This window comes from Triturus cristatus, chromosome 8 (assembly GCF_964204655.1).
Source record: "Triturus cristatus chromosome 8, aTriCri1.1, whole genome shotgun sequence".
Taxonomy (NCBI): Eukaryota; Metazoa; Chordata; class Amphibia; order Caudata; family Salamandridae; genus Triturus; species Triturus cristatus.
In genome coordinates, this window is record NC_140591.1 from 962432144 (window position 1) to 962452542 (window position 20399).

A 20399-nucleotide genomic window follows, 5' to 3' on the forward strand; every position below is an offset into this window, starting at 1 on the left:
CTTCATTTACACTGCAAAGTTTTGTATTTTCAGAAAATGTATCACTTAAAAGCACTATGTCTCTGAGACCTTCGCCTTAGCTCAAGGAGTTCCTCAAGGATCGGTCCTGAATCTGACCCTGTTTAATATCTACATTCGACCTCTAGCGGATATCATTAACAAATACAAAGTTCAAGTGGTGTTGTACGCCGACGAAACCCAACTTATTGTTAATCTCTTTGAACCCGACAATATCTCAGCAGACTGTTTTAGATCATGTGATGCTGAAGACACCACTTGGATGGCTGACAGCTGCTTGAAATTGAACGTGAATAAAACAGAACTCCTGATAGTGGGGAAAAACCCCTTTGATCTGGACCTTCACCTGATGGCCCGTCTCTCTTGGCCAGCCCCTGGAACCCAAACAGAAAGTGAAAAATCTAGGAGTTTGGTTTGATTCCAAACACTCCTTTGAAGATCAGATCAGAAACATCGCGGGCAAGTGCTTTGATACCCTTAAGGCCCTCAGAAAAATCTCAGACTTAATTCCAACCAAGTCTCGCAAAACCATTGTGCATGCTCTTATTACTTCCCAGCTAGACTATTGCAATGTCCTGAATCTCGGAGCTACTAAGGGCAGTCTCAACTCGCTCCAGAGAGTCCAAAATGACACGGCTAGGCTTGTGCTCAATCTCCCCAGAAGATCCTCTGCATTGAAAGCCCGCAACCAGTTGCAGTGGCTCCCAGTAACCCAAAGATTCAAGTTTAAAGCCATGTGCTTCTGCCGCCGCATCCTTCACCAGAAAGGCCCTAAATATCTGCATCGCATGATCCAACTACACATCCCTGGCTGCGATCTCAGATCATCTGCAGCTAAACTAGCCAGAGTGCAGAGGGTAATAAAAGCCAGACTAGGGGTATGCTCTTTCTCCTCTCTGGCCTCCAAAATGTGGAACTCCTTTCCTTTATGATCTGAGAACGGCACCCTCGGAGGTATCTTTCAGAAGCAAACTGAAAACCTTGCTGCTTTGCACTTCTTGTTAACTTGCCCGCTGTCTTCTGATTCTTGTTCATCTCTTTTCTGCTGGTCAGGGTCTCAGCGCAGGGACACACCGTCCGGTGTAACCATACGCTTTACAAAACGCATTATTATTTATTATTATTATAATGCACACCATAAGAAATAATACATTGTTATTCACCCTTCCCATGTCAGTGTGTGGTGACTTTGTCATTAGTCACCAATATGTAATATTTGATTTGCCTCTTTTTACGTCACTTTTGCTGTTACTGATGTTTACTCCAGTTTCTTTGAGTTGATTTTCAGAATTCATTATGGGAAGTCTGAATTTTGGTGCAATTCCAATGAAAAACAAATTAAAATTCAAGGTTTGGATGTTCCAGTATTCCATTTTATAGAACATTTTGTTTAAAAATGTGCAGACGGCTCTGGCTGGGTCTTGATTGAGAAGGGAAGGGCATGGTATTTTAGTATAGCACATGGTTCTAAGGTCTATATTCCAGAATCCGGTCCACATAGGTTCCAAAAAATCAAGAAACATAAAGTGAAAAATCACAGGATATATGCTTGTAAAATGTAATTCGCCCTCAACTGACTACACATGTAAAATAAATAAAAGCATTCGCCAATCTCACTGGATGGGTGCTGCTGGCTGTTCTGCTTCTACAGAATCTCTTGGCAACCTTAAACAGCGTTGACTAGAGTTCTCATTGAACCTTTCCGGGACAATATTATTTTGCGGGAAAGAAGGTGACCTGGATGTTCGCCTTCTCTGTCCGAGTGCATTTTTAGAAAATCAGTAAAATAGGCAGGGGTGAAGGAAGGAGGAAAAAAAATAAAGTGACTCACCTGGCTACCGGCCGCCACCTTGCCTTGCCTAAGTCCTCTTCTGATCCAGCAGGAAGCACATACAGGCTCCCCTACACCAATCACAACGCTGCTCTCACCATGACAGCAGTGTGGTGATTGGTCTGAGCACCGTGGTTCGGCACACAGACGGGGACTAGGAGCCTGTGCTTGTTCCTCACCAGGCTGTGCATTTCAGCCTAGTGGGGAACATGCAAAGTGCGCATGACAGTTTGGCTGGCCCAAGATGGGCAGCCAAACCATCATGCATATCTAAGTGCCCCAACCACTCCTCCCCCGGTGACTGTGACAACAGCCCAGCCTCGCCCCGCCCCGTAAACCTCCCTCAGTGGACAAATAAAATGATAATAACATTGCGGTATTATCATTTTCTATTTCCTTTTTCTTTTTTCCACAGTGGGGTGGCACTCCTCTGTCTTAGCGGAAGAGCCGCCGCTGCCCATAGACCACATCTCATGACAGACTGCCCCTCTTTTGAACAGCGTTCTGGGTCATGCGTAGCACTTTAAAATGAACCCATTTTAACCGGAAGCCAATGTAAGGCTTGACTGAGTGGGGAAAGCATGGCCACCTTACATCCAAACTGATGTATTTCACTGTTGTAATTTTCATACATGGTTTTTGTTTACCCTAAAATAAGCATTATTCCCCAAACAAGTTTGAGAATTTGCATCTGCCAAAATTGCCTCCAGAATTTATAACTACCAGAATTGCTTCTACATTTTGCAGAGTGTAAAAGCTGATTCTATTAATTTATTACTCGGGTATTGCACCAAGAATGTTTATGTGTTTATTTATTTGTAATAATGTTTTTCAAATTGTTTACCATTTACCTGTGCATGGGATTTGGAGCTAGAGCTATAGGCCAACGTTCTGTTGCCTCAGGAAGTGTACATGAACATTGCAAACATTGCAATTTCTTTATATCTAATTGTGCTTGTTAATGGTACAATGTAAATGTTAAATAAATAGCATAGTGTGTGTGTGTGCATGTGTGTGTCTGCATGTGCATATGTAAGTGTGTGTGCTTGTATTTGCATGTGCACGCTAGAAAGAGCAAGCTGTGATTGGGAGTGCTTGGGCATTTTTGCGTAGCCAGCAGAAATGTTAGTACTTGCTCTGCACATGTACCTTACAAGCCAAAGGTGACAGGTCATGTGGATTCAAGCCCTGCAAAAAATTGGGCTGTAGAATATAGACTGATTTCATCATATTTCGCTTGGAGTTTACCTGTGAAAAGATCCCATTTGGAAGGCCTGCAACTTGCTATTCTTGGTTCTGGGAAACAGGAATTGGATTTTGCTGCCACAAATGCTTTTATATATGTTCTTGTTTTTAACTCAGTAGTGCAAATAGCTTTTAAAATCAGATCCCTGAAGTGACGTGGTCAAGCCATGGGACCCATCTTGAATGGTGTTCCCTGGTCTGGAGGTCTCCAACACAATTTTGCATGCATGTCTGAAGGTTCCACCTGGGTAGTTGTTTCCTGCATTCATGGCTCATTGTAGCATTGTCTACATATCTGAGGTGCTAGCTACAGTCTTGAAGGCTTCATCTGGAGTATTTTGCCTGGATTTGGAGGTCTTAAAGTGGGATATCATCTCCATTTCCGAAAACCTCATCTACATAGTGTAGTGCCCACTCTATATGCATTACGCAGAGCCTTGTGTTAAACCCGAGGCATTATTAAAAGCATAGCATCTTGCTCGGGAGGCCTCACCTTGAGCAGTGTGACCAGATGAGGCCTTCTGTGATCTGTTATGAATAGCTATGGAGGTTCTTCTGGCGCCTTGTGTCCACCTCCGAATGTCTCAATTAGAGTGTTTTGTCCTCCAGTGTAGCCTCGCGTTGAGTATTGTGACCAGCTCTTGGGTTTTTATCTGGGGTGTTGTAGGAAAATGGCCGTACCTATTTCTGGACATGTATAAATGTTTGACTCAGCATGTGTAGCTTGGGTGCTTTACTTTTGGTCTCATGTCTACCTCTAGAAGCATCATATGGAGTGCATGTGCTGTTCTGAACTGTCATTTGGAGTAGTACTTCCAGCTCAGGCGACCTCACTCGGGGATTTATAGGTGTCAACTGTAGTGTTTTGTGCTTCAAACTTTATCTGGAGTGTTGGTCTAGCTCTGGGAAACTAAACTGGGATGCGGAGGGAAGCTCTGCAGGTCTCATGAGGACTATTGTAAGCAGCTCCGGTAATCTTCTCTGTACTACTATGTCATTGTCTAGAGACTACATCTGCCAAATTCTAGATCCAGAGTACATGTATGAAGCATGGTGCCCAGTCCTGATGGGCACATCTGTTGTACTGTGTTCAGATCTGAACAACTAATTTTGCATATTGCGAGTACTTCCACGGATCACAGCTGAAGTACTGGGCCCGATTCACACCATCTTTGCACATTTAGGTGTCAAAAAAGGTTTCTACATGACCAGGAATCCATATTTAATCAATCAGGATTACCATCTGAAAATCCACTTCCTTATAGGGGAAGAGTCTGCTTAACTCAATCAATCAATCAGGGAGTTATAGATTGCACTACTCACCCGTGAGGGTCCCAAGCCACTGGGGGAGTGGGGGAAGCCCCTTGGTATCGTGAACATCCGCTTGTGATCCTTGAACCCTGACTTGATATTGCTACTACTACTCATTTAACACTTTGATGCATTTAAGCATCCATATGTTTGCAGCAAAGTTCGTGATTTTTTATTTTCATGCACAGGAATTCTGATGCTTTATTTACTTACACAGTAATTGTGACATGTTATCCTCTCCTAACACAATATTTGAAATGTACTTTATTTCTACTGCCACTATGCAGATGCATAGTGTAGCAGATATCCTTCTTCCTCTTGTGTAAACGCTTGTCTGATATGCAGCCAGTATTTTGTTATTAAAAAACCTCATAGGTTTAGTGGCTGATTAATGAATATTGAAATATTCAGGATTTCTACTACATAAACGACATCTAAAAGTGCCGACTTTTAGGCAATATTCCCAAGTAACCACGAAGGAGATGGGCTTAGGAAACACTTTTGCTTGCATGATGCTAAGTGTGGATAGCAGTCCATCCCCGTGGGATAGGAGGAATTTCTTTGCATCTTCCAAGAAGGTGGCACTTTAACTAGAGACATGACAGATCCCTATTGCCTCCTCCAGTGAAAAAAGAGCTCAGGTTATTTGCAAATGAGGTGACAATGCAGTGAGAGAAGTTAGAACTAATTTGGAAAACCCACCTCCGCTTCTTCGGATTTTATGTCTTTGTGAATGGTTTGGGGGCACTGAATTATGGATATTGACTAAGTGCTCCACAAACCATATTCCCATGAGTACAGGTGTAGGACATTTATTTTCATAGAATTATGAGTGGATGGATTTGGGGCGTGTGTAGGCGTGTTCAATTTTTTTTGCCTGCAAAATATTTGAGAGTTTATGGTTTACGCCATTAGAGACATTTTCAATTTAATAATTGAACTTCACGTTAAACGTTGTTCTCTGCATTGCAGGATCATTTTTATAGTATTAGGTGACAATTTCCACTTTAGTCGGGCCGTGCGAAGATGGAAAATGCATGCAGACTTTTTCTGGGCAAATGTGCCTTTTGTAGGATTATTCTATGATAAAACTGAAAAGGTATTCTAAATTTTCCTCTGCAGGTCTACCTTTTGTGTAAGGAATTATTTGAAAAGTCTGAATTTTCAAGCAGATCTGGTTCAAAACCAGTAGCGTACCAATAGCCACCATGGTGCGTGGGGGCCTTCGAGCTCCCGGGGACCCCCTCCAGCACTGTGCACGGGATTCAGGCACCGATCCTGAGAGCTCCTAACTGGGACCATATCATTTGCTGGGTGGGCCTCCTCAAGTTCCATTACACCAGTGTTCAAAGCGAAGACCTTTTCCACACCCTTGTGCAAAGCTGAAAACTTTGCAACTGCTCACATGCTTACCTAAGTGGTTAGCTGTCATTTTATTTGTAAAATTCGTTGATCATTTATTCTTTAGGATCTTCCTAGTGTGTGTAGTTGTCTTTCACCCTTGTGAAGTGATTATCTAGTGTTGGATACGTTTAAACTTCCGATGGCTCATAATTGTGCCCTTAGCAATTGTGTCTCACTTCAGTCTCCCTCAAAGTGAAATAATCTGAGTTTCAAGTAGATAAGTCTTGCGTCTTGCATGTTTGGGTATTACAGTTCCTTTTTTATCCACCCAAAACAATCACTGCCTAAAGAGAAATGGCAGAAAAGTGGATCATCAGAAATGTGATACTTTAAACTTAATTCCTTATTCCCATCATTTACAAGTACATCTCGTATGTCCATAGTTTTATTGCCTTAGTGAGCAGGAAGGGGCAAAAAGAGGTCCTGTCTAACAACCTCTTGCTAAATCAACGCTAGTGACAGTGGTAAATAGGTTTACTCAAAGCTACTGAGCTAGCAATTGAATATCCCCATTTCAATGTCTCTCACATCAGAGCCAACATCCTGCATAACTGAATGTACCTTTACTGATTTAAACGATTTGCTAGATCTACTGATATTATCCCCCATTCTCTTCTCCTAAATAGAAATGATACATTTAGTAGATGTGGGAGCCTGACCCCAATAATCATCTGAACCCTAATATTTGATCACCCCAATAATTCCCAAAATAGTTCACATCTGGAATCTCCAATTGAATTAACGGTTAGAGACTACACTCCTCACAGGGTAAACACAATTGAGCAGATTTGTACAGAATAACCATATTAGATGCATAAAAAGACTGAGTTTTAGATAAAAAATAAGCAGAAAGTATTTTATAACAGAAAAATTCTAAGTGGTATAAGGGGGAATAAAATACATGAAATGCCATGAAGGCCCAGCAGAAGTACAGAATAAATGCAAATTCATTAAACCCTTAGTTAGACTTTTGCTCTAAGAAAATGTTATGGGTCAGACTCATAAAGAGCACAGACAACATAACATGACATCTACATAGAAAATGGCAACGTATCCCTGTCAATGACAAAAGGAAAGTTAGCCCCCAAAACACCAGTTTCCAGATGTTTTATAGCAAAATAACACCCAATATTCATATATTCTGCAAATTCAGCATGGTATGATGATGGTTGGGGTTGCATTTGCCAAATCAGGAACAACAACGTTATAATTAAAAACTATGCAATTTTGTAAGCACTAACCATTTCTTAAGGTAAGAGAAATCTTACATTGTGTCTTCAGCAACTGCACTTAGGAGATGTATAATACAAATGAAATATTTCTTGAACAATGGCTCATCAAAATCAATTGTCTTCAATGGAAGTCCTTAAAAAGGATACTTTGAGAACATCATGGAAGCCTCATTCACAATACACACTTTCTAACAAAATATTATACAGTACTCATTCATTGACATCATCTTCTTTACTCTCTGTGGAGCAAAACGAGAGATGGCTTTTCAGAGGGACACAAATTGGGAGGGGGGAATGAGCAAGAAAGATTGAACAGACCAGAAAAAAAGCATCCATTTTTACAAATATTGGCACATTACATCAAAATGTGGCATTACTATTCATGGCATTATCTAGACTCCTAACTAACCTATATAACCTGTTCTAGGTGCAACTTCATCGATTCATCAGTTACAACTCTATGCACCATTACAAATAAAGCATTTCAAAAATTATTTTCACACGTTGTTGTCACATTTTACATATTTTGAAAAAAGCTTTCAAATACAAATCATCATGTTTTGTCAGGCTACTTTTAATTGTACAATACATTTGAATAAAAGGTAATTCTACTTTGCGAATCATTAATAATATGACTGAGCTTACGTATGTATACCATATAACTCGTTTATATTATAAGTAATACGACATATCACCTCTAGTTTTCATTTTCAGGACATGTTTACCAGAATTCACAAGTAAAATATTGTTATCATGAGTTGTGCTGCTGAGAAGCAAGGATACTCTTACAAATGGCATCCTTTATCCTTCGATGTAATCTCTATTAGTCAAGATTCATTAGCTTCTGTTTCACTCGGCTCAGGTTAACACAATTTTTGTCTGTATTGCATCCATTTCACCATGTTTTTGTCGCTAGACTCAATGCTTCATCCATTAGGTAATTACCCATCATGAGAGACCCTTTATCTCCCTCCTTTGCACTTTGTCTACTGGCACCTTTAATCTTCACACCACTCAGATTCTTCTTACTTCAGCCTACATTGCACCTTAAAACAGAGATTTATCTTCTCTCTTCGGATGTCATTCCTTGTCTCCGAGTCTGCTTCCACAGTTATAATTTTCTCTTTTGTGCGGCTAACAGATCCAGAACTACCTTTCCTAGCCTTGAAGATTGGAGAGATGTGGGTCTTCCTCGCTGCAGTCATTTGAATGCAATTTCGATATTCTAGGTTTTTGTAAATTGAATCATTCCTTCTTGCTTTGTTAACCTGGTTGTTGCAAGTCTACTTTAATATCAAACTGATCTGTTTGTACATTAGTCACCATGGGTCTGGTTTAGAGTTCAGAGGACGGGATAGTCTGTCACAAACTTGATGGATTATGTTGTTCCCTGTATTAAAAGTCCTATGGCACGTGTAATGCGACAGATGGACTATCCGTCATGCTTGTGACTGACAATCCTGTCCTCTGAACTCTAAATCAGGCCTTTTATTATACATAGTGAACTAATTCACAATGAAAGAAAAGTAGTTGTGACTGGTGAACTGTGAAATTGCTGTGGCGTAAATACTTTCTATTGCCTTGCATTGCATTGATACATTTCTTTGCAACCCCCAATGAGCAAGGGCTCATCCCTTTTACACCCTCTCCTAATGCAATTCATAATAGGCCACAAAACACATTTTGTGAGTTGGGAAGGAGGGGTTTTGTACATTTTAAGAACTCTTTTGTACTCACAAACCCTTTGATTTTATGAAACGCGGAGTATATGACAGCAAAATTGTTTTGTGCACCATGCTCTAAGTCTGCAAAGATGTTTGTTAATCCAGGTATTGAAGTCTCCCAGTGTGTACAGATTCCAATACTTTAGAGTGATCTTGGAAACAGTGGTAGGAGGAGAGGGAAAGAAGAATGTAGATGGCGAGTAGGTATATAAGTGAAAGCGAAAAGGTATGCATGGGTGAGAAGAAGAGTGAAGGCTAGGTAGGACAAAAATTTATCAGATGCTAAATCAAAGGGCGAGCACAATAGGGATACAGAAAAAAAGATGGGAAATAGTTTCTCAATGAAATACCATGGTAGATGCTAATGGTGAAATATTTGATGATGCTTCTGTCTTGATAATAATGTAGTTCTAAAGCTTCATCTAGGAGTAATCTGGGGCATGCTTGACGATTAGCGGCTACTAGGATTGTATGCTGAAATGGAGTCCAACAGCTCTAGTGAGTCGTGCTTACTGGTATAGATTCATGTGCTAGTTTAGGAACGTGTTGTCACCATTGGATTAGCAGGATCCTGGCTTCCAGGGACCATGTCTGTTGTCTTTTATGGGTCAATCCGATAGGGTTTGTTATTGAAAACGAGATTACAATTCCAGCTGGGTTCAACAGCGTTTATTAAGACGGAAGCAGAGACAGCACAATCCACACCTAGCATGGTAAACCTTTTCCAACTGACTGCCAAACCTTCAAATCTCTTACCCTATATTCCCCATATTCCATAGTCTGCATTCCCATTCTACTCATACCTCACAATACAACACGCATTCCTTCTATAAAATAAATTACAACCGAAAATAGTGTGATATAGAAAATAATTTCCTTGCAATGCACTGTTATGGCGAAACCTTCCCAGGCAAGTTTATCATACGTGCACTTTGATGTTGGGCCCACACTCCACTCTTCATTCAAAAACCCCACACACCCAATTATATGCAACCAACTTCCCACAAAAAAGAGATCCGGTCGTATTTGACACAAGATCACCTTTGTCCATACCAACCTGCACTTCCAGATCCAATAACACATTTCAATAATGATCTGCTTCTTGAGGTGTTGATGTAGAAATTCCCTTAAATATAGACATGCCTTCAAGATTCCATATACTTTCCCACCTTTCAATGTTACTGCCATTTTGAAAACTTAAACAGCTCCCTGAGCATTAGAGCATCAGCGTTCTTTTACCTGAATCACTAAGTGCAGCAAATTGGGCTATTGGTTGTGTTGCAGGGATTCTGCTCATGCACAGAGCTATGCGCAGGAAACCAGGACCTCAGTGAATTGCGGTGTACCAAACACTCACCTCAGTACCCAGAACCCCTATCCGACTAACATCAGTGTCTCATTCATTCTCCGTATCATCTCGAAGCTACCAATGATTAGAGTTTACTTTGCCAAGCCAGAATGACAGTTTGAAACTGCACACAAAGGCATGTTCAAGGTCTACTTAAGTGGGTGGCATAATCAGTGCTGCAGGCCCACTAATAGCATGTACTTTACAGGCCCGCAATACATGTAGTACTACTTTTCTAGGGTCCCACAAGTCAAATTAGATGTGTCAATTGGGTGTAAGGCAATGTTACCATGTTTAAAGGTGAGAGCACAATCACTTCAGCACTGGTTAGCAATGGTAAAGTGCACAGAGTCTTAATCGCAGCAGAAAAAGGGGGCTGAAAGGGACAAGTTGGGGGAAAGCCGCACCAAGAATGTCAGGTCCAACACTAGGTAAATTAACATGGACAGCTGTCTCTCTTTAATATTCAAGATTGAAGGCTTACCCCAATTCTGATTCATCTGTACTTTTTGTCATATAAGATTTCACTCTGTTCTGCTTTACTGAATGTTTGTTATAATAATCAACTTTGCACTTTTTCAGTAACCACCACTGGAATAGCTTTGAACCTCAAATGTGACATCTTAGTAACTGAAACAGAGAAAAATCACTTAGATTATTGACAACTTTGACATACTTATACTCATCCTAACCTGGTTTAAGGACGCTTTACAAAATATATTTGATCTTCTTCTCGCAACTCTATTCTATGCTGTAATCGTGAAGAAAGGCAGGGTGGAGTGATTTCAGTTATCCACAATGACTCAATGCAGTGCAGATATCTTTTTATTGATTAATTTCGTTCCTTTGAATGCTTATACAAGATGTCTATGCTCATAACACCTTGCAATTAGACTAAACATCATTTACTATCCCCTAGGAAAGATTATTGCATTACTGGAAGAATGCATGTACTTCATTACTCCAAATTACAATTCTCTGAGATCAGCATCTTTATTGGTGACTGAATATGCACTGAGGAGAGGCTAACAATACCACTGTCAGCCTGTTTTCTGCCTTTTTTCGGGACAATGAGCTCACAAACCCACTCACTCAAAAGGGTCCATACTTGATTTGATCCCTGCCAAAGAATTCCTTCAATTTATTGATGATCCCGTTTTCGTGGACTAGTCACACCATTATTAGATCCCTTTCCCCTTAGCCCTTGTCCACAGCAAAGCACTAGGTTAGCAAAAAAATGAATCTTTTTTTGTTTTGAGACATCACAACACTTGCTGGGAAGGCTATGAGGATCCTCCCTCGTATTGGACAGCAACAAGACATCAATGTTGCCACAGTGAAGTGCAATATTTGTATAAAGGCCCTCATGTACAAGGGCACTCCTTTGAAAAGCAAGAAAAGTTGGAAACATCCTGGCACATGGTTCTTAAAAGACCTATATGAGGAAAGGAGATCCCTAAGGAGACTTGGGAACACTTGTGGACAATTACCATGTCTTGTGACACTTGCTCAGCTCAGACCTGCCAGAAGCACCTATAAATACACACATTATCAGGTCTAAATTCTCACATATCGAATCTGCCAAAATGGCACAAGATGTCTATGTGCCAGCAACCCCACCAAGGCAAGACTGAATGGAGTTACCGAATCCAAATGTGAAGACTTTGTATGATTATTTTTTGACAATGTCAAATCTATCGAATTCGCACTCCCTTAAATCTCAATTCACTTGGCTGACGCTAATGTTACATTGAAAGCCCAGCCATCTTGGTCTTACTTTACCATCTCCTCAGAGCATGACATTCTCAAACTCATTAGCAATGTAAATCCCTTGGACCACTTCACAGATGCAGTGCTGGGTAACATTGAAAAAATACCATGGCCAAACACTTGTTACCATACTGGACCAAGTTAGGAACATATTGCTTATCTGGCTCACTTGCACACCCTTGCACATTTAGGATACACAAATGTTTCTCAGGTGTAGTAAAGTGTACCTCTGTGGGCCTCAGTGATGGACAAAAAAGAAATGGCATAATTTGCCCATGAGATATGAATGTTAAATTGTTGTCAAAGATAACACAAACATTGTGACCCGTCGGAGTAGCGTCCAGGTATTAACTTTGTTATACTTGCCTGTATAATAGGAATAATATTTATTTAAATGCCATACCATAAGCTGTTTTGTGACTAGTTTCTACTCACTGAAGAGGGATGTGGCACAATGTTTAAAAGTGTTCGGTTGCCAGTTTTTAAATAAGGAAAGGTGATTTGAAGCAGACCAGGTTTCTGTGGCGGGCGTTTTTGCTAATATCGAAATATTGGAACACGAGCAACTCACCCTGGTTTCATTATTGTGGGGCCTCATCAGTGAGGTGAGTGAGGTGTAACTAAAGTCCTGTGTCACAGTGAGGAAGGAACCCACATTTCAGCACACTCTTTGCACACAGATAGGATACCACAGCGAAACACAAACATTTCAAACGTCTTGGCCACTGGCAATCTCTTGTGCAGCATTTCAGTCCATCGTTTCTTACACAGATACTCAAAAAGGGTAAACTGGAGTGGAGCTGCTTGTGTTTGTCGTGTTCATAAGACACATGACCTGGCAGTTTAGGCTGCCGGTTGCTATGGCTTCAGGACCAATACTGATTTGCATACGGTTACTCCCCCTCTGGAGTGGTGAAGTGATCAGTAAAATATTGGCTGGAATGCAGCCTGGGTGAATGCCAGTGACTGAGACTTTTGCAAGAATTCACCGATCACCTTTTGTTGTTTCCCTGCAGTGGTGCTGCTCTTACGGACAAATTAGAAGCAAACAAGTGTGGGAACCAAGTCGCGATAATGTTTGATCCATCTTTCTGCTTCCTTTTGGCAACGAGAGCACCACCAACCTCCATCTCTAGTAGGGTTTAATGGCTCAAAACCACTTTGTAATTGAAACCCACCAAACCAACAATTTTACATTAATATCACTACTTACTGGCATGCTAATGTGCAACACTTCATCTCAAATGTGCATAAAATTAAGGGGTTACCGTATCAGGCAAATGATTGTGTTGCTAAAGAATGAAACAGAAATTGATTGTTCAAGGACCATTATAAAGATGAGGCAAGTTCTTAGTTACACAATTTCAATGCAATATATGTTGGCTAATCAGCCAGTCAAGGAAACCAGCAATTAAAAATATGTGCTAGCCTGAAAATATATCTAGATGAAGCGTTATAATTTTAATAATGTTGATGATCTCATGTATTTTTTCCTTTTTACCACGGCCAGTGTGATATATCTTGCTGCAGTACGTTTTCCTTTTGACAGAACTTTCTTCAGCCTATTTTTAGGGTTGTTTACATCTTGAAAGTATACACACTTCACCATTCTAACATAGCATGAGAGCAGAAGCCGTCGGCAGCCTCAGTTTCTGCAATTAATTGTGATATTCACATGAGTTATACGGAAACTATTCTGAGTCGTACATTAAAGCAGTGTTCCACTGTGCCAAGCATTCCTTGATCTTTGGTCGCCCACCATGGTGTGAAATATATAAAACTTATTTCCCTCAATGTTATGACATGACTGTGTTTTTATCATCATAGTGGACAAATTACAAGGCAATTTTGCTTTACAGGCTAATATCAACATCCCGATGGGTGCTTTTCGGCCCGGAGCTGGACAGCCGCCAAAAAGGAAAGAATTCACACCTGAAGTACAGGAGGTGAGACACATAATCACGTATCTTACATCACACTGTTTTTTTTATCTTACTCAATAACAGCAGCCACTGCTTGTTATGTGGTATTATGTTACATTATGTTATTTTATGTTATGTCATGTTACAATTAATTTGTACAGCACTTGCATGCACATGCTTTTTGGCGCTTTAGGAAGACACCATTTTAAAATATAGCAGTGACTAGGGAAAAAGGGAAGAAGATTTTTAATTATTAAAAACAGGTAATCAGCTGGCATCTAAAGTGGAGTGGATTTCTTTCTACTCACAAACTCAAGGGGAAAGAGATCCACAGTTGGACCGCTGTTGTAGAACAAGCATTTGCAAAGCAATCGGTCTCACCTTTGGGACCTTATATGTTTTTAGCTATGTAGCACATTAGCCTGGGTGCTGGAACATCTACTGTTCTTTAACATGGAGGGAAAGTAAGCACCAAACTGCGGGACACGCCAGGTATGGGAAAACACGGAGAGAAATATTGCCTCTCAGCAGGAATGGTATAGTCCAAAGCTCTGTTTTTAACATGAAATCAGGGCCTTCGGTGGTCATATCACTGAATATACAAGATTTGAAAAAAAATATTACTGTCTACGGGTGCTCGTGGAAGACAATTTCTATGGACTGGAATCTAGAGAATGCTCAAGTGATTCTGGTATTTTACTGACCTCTGCTGGTCGTTTTCTATCAACACAGTTAAATAGAGGCAGTTGAACAGAAAAAAGTCCCTAAGCGGAAGCAGACAAGTTCTCGGGCTGATCTCCAGAGCCCACAAAGTACATACACATATGAGTGTATACTAAAGTATATAAAAGAGGTCTCAAATGCTTGACCTAAAAAGCACTGTCTCCACAAGGGACCAGTCTGGTCCTAGAAGTGGCAAGTGAGAATTGGTTTGCCCATAGGAAGACAAGTAACGGCTGATAGAAGAAAAATGTATTTGCCAGAATAGAGGGTGATTTGAGGTGCAGGGATTTATGGACAATTGTTATAACAATTGAATGGTTTAACAGTGTAGAGATCACAATACCGGTGACATATGCAATCTTCTGGTAGTTTTTGACAGCCCTTTTGCCACAGTATTCTGAGCTAGTTGCAGTCAACTGAGGATTTTGTCTGGCAGGCCAAAGTAGATTTAATTAGCATACTCAAGATGTGATTGACCATAGCATTCCCTACTGGGGTATGGCAAGATAGATCAGTGAAGAGGAGGTTATATTTTAGGAGTGAAAGGTGGGTGAAACACAGTGGCGGCTCGCTGAGGGAGTGCTGCGGGGTGGTGATGCGGTGCGGGGTGAGGAGGGGCAGGGTGGGGGCGTAGTGGACTCGGACATACTACGCACCATACAGCACCAACACGGCGCTGCAGCACGCGCAAGGTAAATAGTTTTATTTATTTATTTACATACTTTACTCTGTTCCGTTGTATGTCCGAGTCCACTACCGCCCCACCCTGCCCCTCCACTGCCCCACCCCACTGCCCTGCAGCACTCCCTCGGAGAGCCGCCACTGGTGAAATAGGTGCTGCCACATTCATGAATTGGGCTTTCAGGTACATGGTGTTGTCGAAGAGAAATCCTAAATTCTGCACCTCTGTCAAAGTACCTGGGGGACTGCCCATTATACCTGGCCATAAGGTTGTGTCCTGCTCTATGACCGATGAAACAGAGGAAATTACGATCTTGATTTTTGTCAGATTCATCTTCAGGACATTGTTGGCTATCCATCTCCTGGCGATGGTTAAAGGACACATTTTTTGGGATCGGAAAATCTTTCAAATAAGATAGGTGAAAGATATCCTTGATATAATCAGAATTCATATAGAAGCATACTCCTCCTTGCTGGAGTAATTGGGCAAGGGGTGTTGTATATAATAAACAGAACAGGCAAGAAGATTGAGCCTTTCAAGACCCCGCAGAGCCTTAGAATAGTATGGGGAAAAAGTGATCACTTATGACTTTCCTGAAATCAAAGATTTTATCATCCTCAGGAGAGTACTGGTGATACCTTCTTCTTCCAGGGTCTTAAACAGAATGTTGTGGCCAGTTATACTAAATGCAGCCAACAAGTCTAAGAGGTCTTGCATGCCCATTTCTTGTTTAAGACGGAAGTGCGAAGATCATTGAGAGCTGATGGGACCACAAGCTTCGTGGTGTACCAGGACGAAAGACTACTTGTTGACCATCCATTAGGCTGTTAGACTCTGCAAACTCTTGAAGCTGACTCAAGACTACTGACTAGATGTACAAAGCTATTTAGCATTTGTTAATGGGCCGAATCGCTACTTTCGCCCGTTAAGAAATGCTAAATAGCCTTTTGGCATGTACAAAGGCCATTTGGGAATCGCGAAATGTGATTTCTACCCAGTAGAAATCGCATTTTATGACACCCAAATAGGAAATCGCAAATAGGAATTTCCAATTTTCGATTTCCTATGCACATGTACAAAGCATTTCCTAAACGCAAATTGGGAATTTAGGAAATGCAATTACCATTGACTCAAAGTCGATGGTAACCATGTGCAATTAAAAAAAACAATCCAAAATGTTTTTTTTAAAGTGCAAAAAAGCGCACACATGCCCCTAGGGCTTTTGTGTAGGCCTGGGTGAAAATTTCGTTCCGTTCGCGGAAATTGCGATAATTTGACATTTTCGCGTTCCGCGGAAAGCGCGAAAATGTCAACATTTCCGCATTCCGCAGCTTGGCGATAATTTGTTTCTTGCTCGCGCTGTAAAATAATACATTCTCGCGTGCGCACGATCGCCTTACCTGAATCCCTGCGTTCGCCGACAAGTTTTCTTAATCCGGTCGCGTTCTCCATGAGATGTTGTATTGTTTTTAGCCATTTGCGCTGTCTCGCGACAGTTCGCGCCCGCAGTGACGTCATGCGTCGCGTGATCACGTCTTTCTTCTCGCGATCATGCACCGCGAGACAACTGAAAACAAGATGGCCGCGCCCGCGAGCAACCACATGGGTAAGTTGGCGACCCGCAACCATGCAGAAAATCTCGCGAACATGCGGGAAAAAAACTTCCGCATCTTCGCGATATTTCCGCTTGTTTGCGATAATTTTAAACATTTTCGCGATAATTTGCGAAAGTGGATTTCGCAAATTCCGCCCACCCCTACTTTTGTGTGCTTTATACATGCGCCGCTTTTTTTGGGGTGCAGCAAGTGGGGCCTTAGGCTGAACGTCACCCTTGGGTGTGACACCAAGTACAATAGTTCTGTTTTCATTTTTTGATGCGTTTTTAGTTCTGAAAAGGAGGTATGCATTTTTTGAGTGCAAAATAACTGTCAAGGTGTGGTTTCAGCCTTATCGACATTTTTCAAATATGAGACTTTGTACACATCGATCAGGTACTAGACTACAATGTGCTTTTTATGGGCCTAGCCAAGATACTTAGAGACTTCACTCTAAAGTGCTTAATTTGTAAAAAATAAAATAGTGTATAGAGAGTCCTTATTTTTCTTGTGGCCAAATGCCAAGGTTGTCTTAGCAAAGCCAGCCTTTTGTCCAGCATCACTCTGAACAGAAGCAAATTGGTGCCGCTGTGAACTGACTGTAGTCCCAGCCCTCCCAAGCTCCACCCCCAAATGTTTATGCAAAGAACTCATTACACCACCTAAAAGCCATCTTAAGATGCAGCTGATAGAAATAAGCTGTATAAATCACAGGTAATGTGGGTCTGGTCATAGTGGCTTGTCCCATGGCCACAATTATCTATTTGTTTTTAAAATACACTGGTTTGAATTGAAGAAATACATGGATTATATGACGCAACATTCTGTAACATTCATTGAGAAAGCAACAGGAGCTATATTTTGACAACGAAAATCTTTGATGGGATGAGTATAAAGTAGGTTGTGTATCTGAAGAGGGAGGGCACAAACTAAAATAAAATTGGATTCTGAACTCTATTATAGCTTCGTTGTAAACCGTAGTGCGCACTGGAAGTAAGCGATGAGTGAAGCGATCTTCCTGCTTCATGGGCTCCTTTACTATACCATTCAGCAAGGCCTCTGTACTCTGAATGGCACAGAGCACTTCTTGGCACTGCTGCTATACCTTAAACTGGATCATAGTAGGGCTTCTATACTTGTAACAGAACAGTTTGGGCATTACCTCTTACTTACAGAAACAAATTGAAGTACATTTTAATAGCTTTATGTTAGAAAAGTATTACTGAATCAGTACAGTCTTCACTAGTGGTTATCTCAATTTAAGGGTTAAGAGATTTGGGTCTATGCATAGACTGTTGGAGTCTCAGTAAAGAAGTTTGGGTGGACTCTGATCCTTTACTTAATTTACATGAAATGGTATCTACTTTGGTTAAGGTATCTGTTTTTTCAACGTTATATTTAGTCAATATATATCAGCAAGTTGCTTTGGATGGTGAGTCCAACTATTTGATTGCATCAGAAATAGGGTGGGCGATAAATTCCGCTCTGCCGGTGGAGTTGGCGGAGTTTTGGCCACTCAGTTCCTGCCAAATGCTGCAACCGCCACATGGTGGAGTTTTTTCTTGCCCGTGGCTCACCAACAGTAAGTTGGTGAGAGTGAGCGAGAATTTGCATCCTCTAGGGCAATTTTCAGGTGCTAGGAGAGCACCAGGTGAGATTTTCTCAACGCGGACAGTCACGGGCGGTTGTGACCGTTCGCGGTGGGAAAGCTGCTGCTCAGTAGCATACACTCCAGAAGCAGCGCTCTCTGTCACACCGCGTGGGGGCCGTTTGCATGATTTTTCAGCGCGGAACAAGCTCTCGGTATGAAAATCAGCACAAGCATCGCAACATGCTGATTTCAACCTGTTAGCAAAACTCTGCAGAATTTCGCTGAGTTTTTATGTAACTCTGGAGAATTCCACAGAAAAAGTCTCCACGAGTTCTGCTCACCCCTAGTCAGTAGACAAATTTTGTTTTTGTAGAGTGCCTTTAGTTTTAGCTTGTGAAGTTTCTGACCTATAGAGTTTAATGAAAGAGACCTCAGAGGGAACTCTGGATTCAGTGGCTTTACAGGATGATATCCTGATTTTCTGAATGTATCTTGCTGAACATCATACGAATGTATCTAACGTTTTGACAGCTCTTCAGGAAAAAGGTCTTATTCTAATATTATCCAAATGTAAATTTGGTAGAAAGGAGCTGGAAAATATTGGGCATATGATTGATAATGCTAGAATAAAATTTAAGCTCTGTCACGTAGAAGCTATACTAAAAGCATCTACTCTGAAACAAATTAATAACTTGTGGCTTTTCTTGGTCTGTCTAAAATCTATTCTAAGTTTATAAAGAATATGCCACAAAAGTAGAACAATTGAGTTGAGTTGAGTGAAAAATGTTTAGAGTCACAATTCAAAGTGAGGCTTTTGAATTATTGAAAACGAGATAGTCAATGCTCCTTGACCTTTTGCAGTAAGAATAAAATGTTTTATAGCTTTTGATGCGAGCAGTTTTTGCTCAGTTTTAATGCAACATGATGGGAAGCATGAATGAATTGTATCATATGAACCCTAAATTTGAGAAAATCAGAAAGACGTAATTCTGTAATTAGCCAAACGGGCTATGGAGGGAGGAGTTTAGACACACTGAGTATTACTGTCATTGGTTGGGGGCTTAGCCAATCCTGATTTGGAGGGAGGAGTCTGTAATGAGCTCCAGTCCTTCATTAAGCTGGCGGTATCACTGTTGTGCTGTACTCAGAATCACTTTGATTTTAAGTTTTAATAAAGCATTTGCTCACATTTACTTTCACGCGCTGTTTAGATGCGCTGAGCTTTACCCTCATTGGTTGGGGGGGGTTAGCCAATCGGGGTTTGGAGGAAGGAGTTTGTAATGAGCCCTGGGCCCTCATTAAGCTGGCGGCAGCGATGTCGCGCCGCACGTCAAGGCACTGTGATTTTACATTTTAATCTTTTAACTACATTTGCTCACACTTACTTTGCCATTTTGCACAGGCTTTTATGCTATCGTCTTTTTAAAAATTGCACTTTTAACACACTGAGCTTCACTTTCATTTGTTTCTGGGGCTAGCCAATCGGGATTTTGAGGGAGGAGTCCTGTAAGAGTTCCGGGCCCTCATTAAGCTGGCAGCAGCGTGGCCGAGCAGTAGAAGCACTTAGCAGGCACTCGGCTGGGGCCCTGTAGGCACACTTAAGGCAAGCCCATCTACACTCGACTGTGGCCGGCCAGGGCCAGGGGCCAGCCACTATGACCAAATTCTGGCATACTCTTAATATTCTCAGATACCTTTGCACTAATAATTACCACTTGGAGGAACCTCTTATATAAAAATCGATAATTTAGGCATCTTAAATCTCAATCAGTCAGTCCCCTTGCCGCCGGAGCGACTGCTGAAACATACCACCACTATGGAAAGCGCTCCCTGCTCAATGCCAACATTTACAGCAGGGGATATAAATATGGCCTACCTTAACACACGCTCTCTGGTCAGACAGAACCTTGAGATATATGATCTCCTCGAGTCAGAATCCCCTGACAAATGTTTCTTACTGAAACTTTGTTAACTGAGGACATTCCGCCTGATACTCCCAGAGA

At 41.3% G+C, this 20399-nt stretch overlaps 1 protein-coding gene across 1 annotated transcript in view; it reads left to right on the plus strand.

Moving 5' to 3' along the window:
* SMPX (small muscle protein X-linked) overlaps positions 1 to 20399 on the plus strand; it is a 308624-nt gene that overhangs the window by 84710 nt on the left and 203515 nt on the right. Inside the window, exon 3 of the mRNA XM_085622477.1 lies at positions 13743 to 13829. Within this exon, the coding sequence (XP_085478603.1) occupies positions 13743 to 13829 (87 nt within the window). The remainder of the gene's footprint in view (positions 1 to 13742; positions 13830 to 20399) is intronic.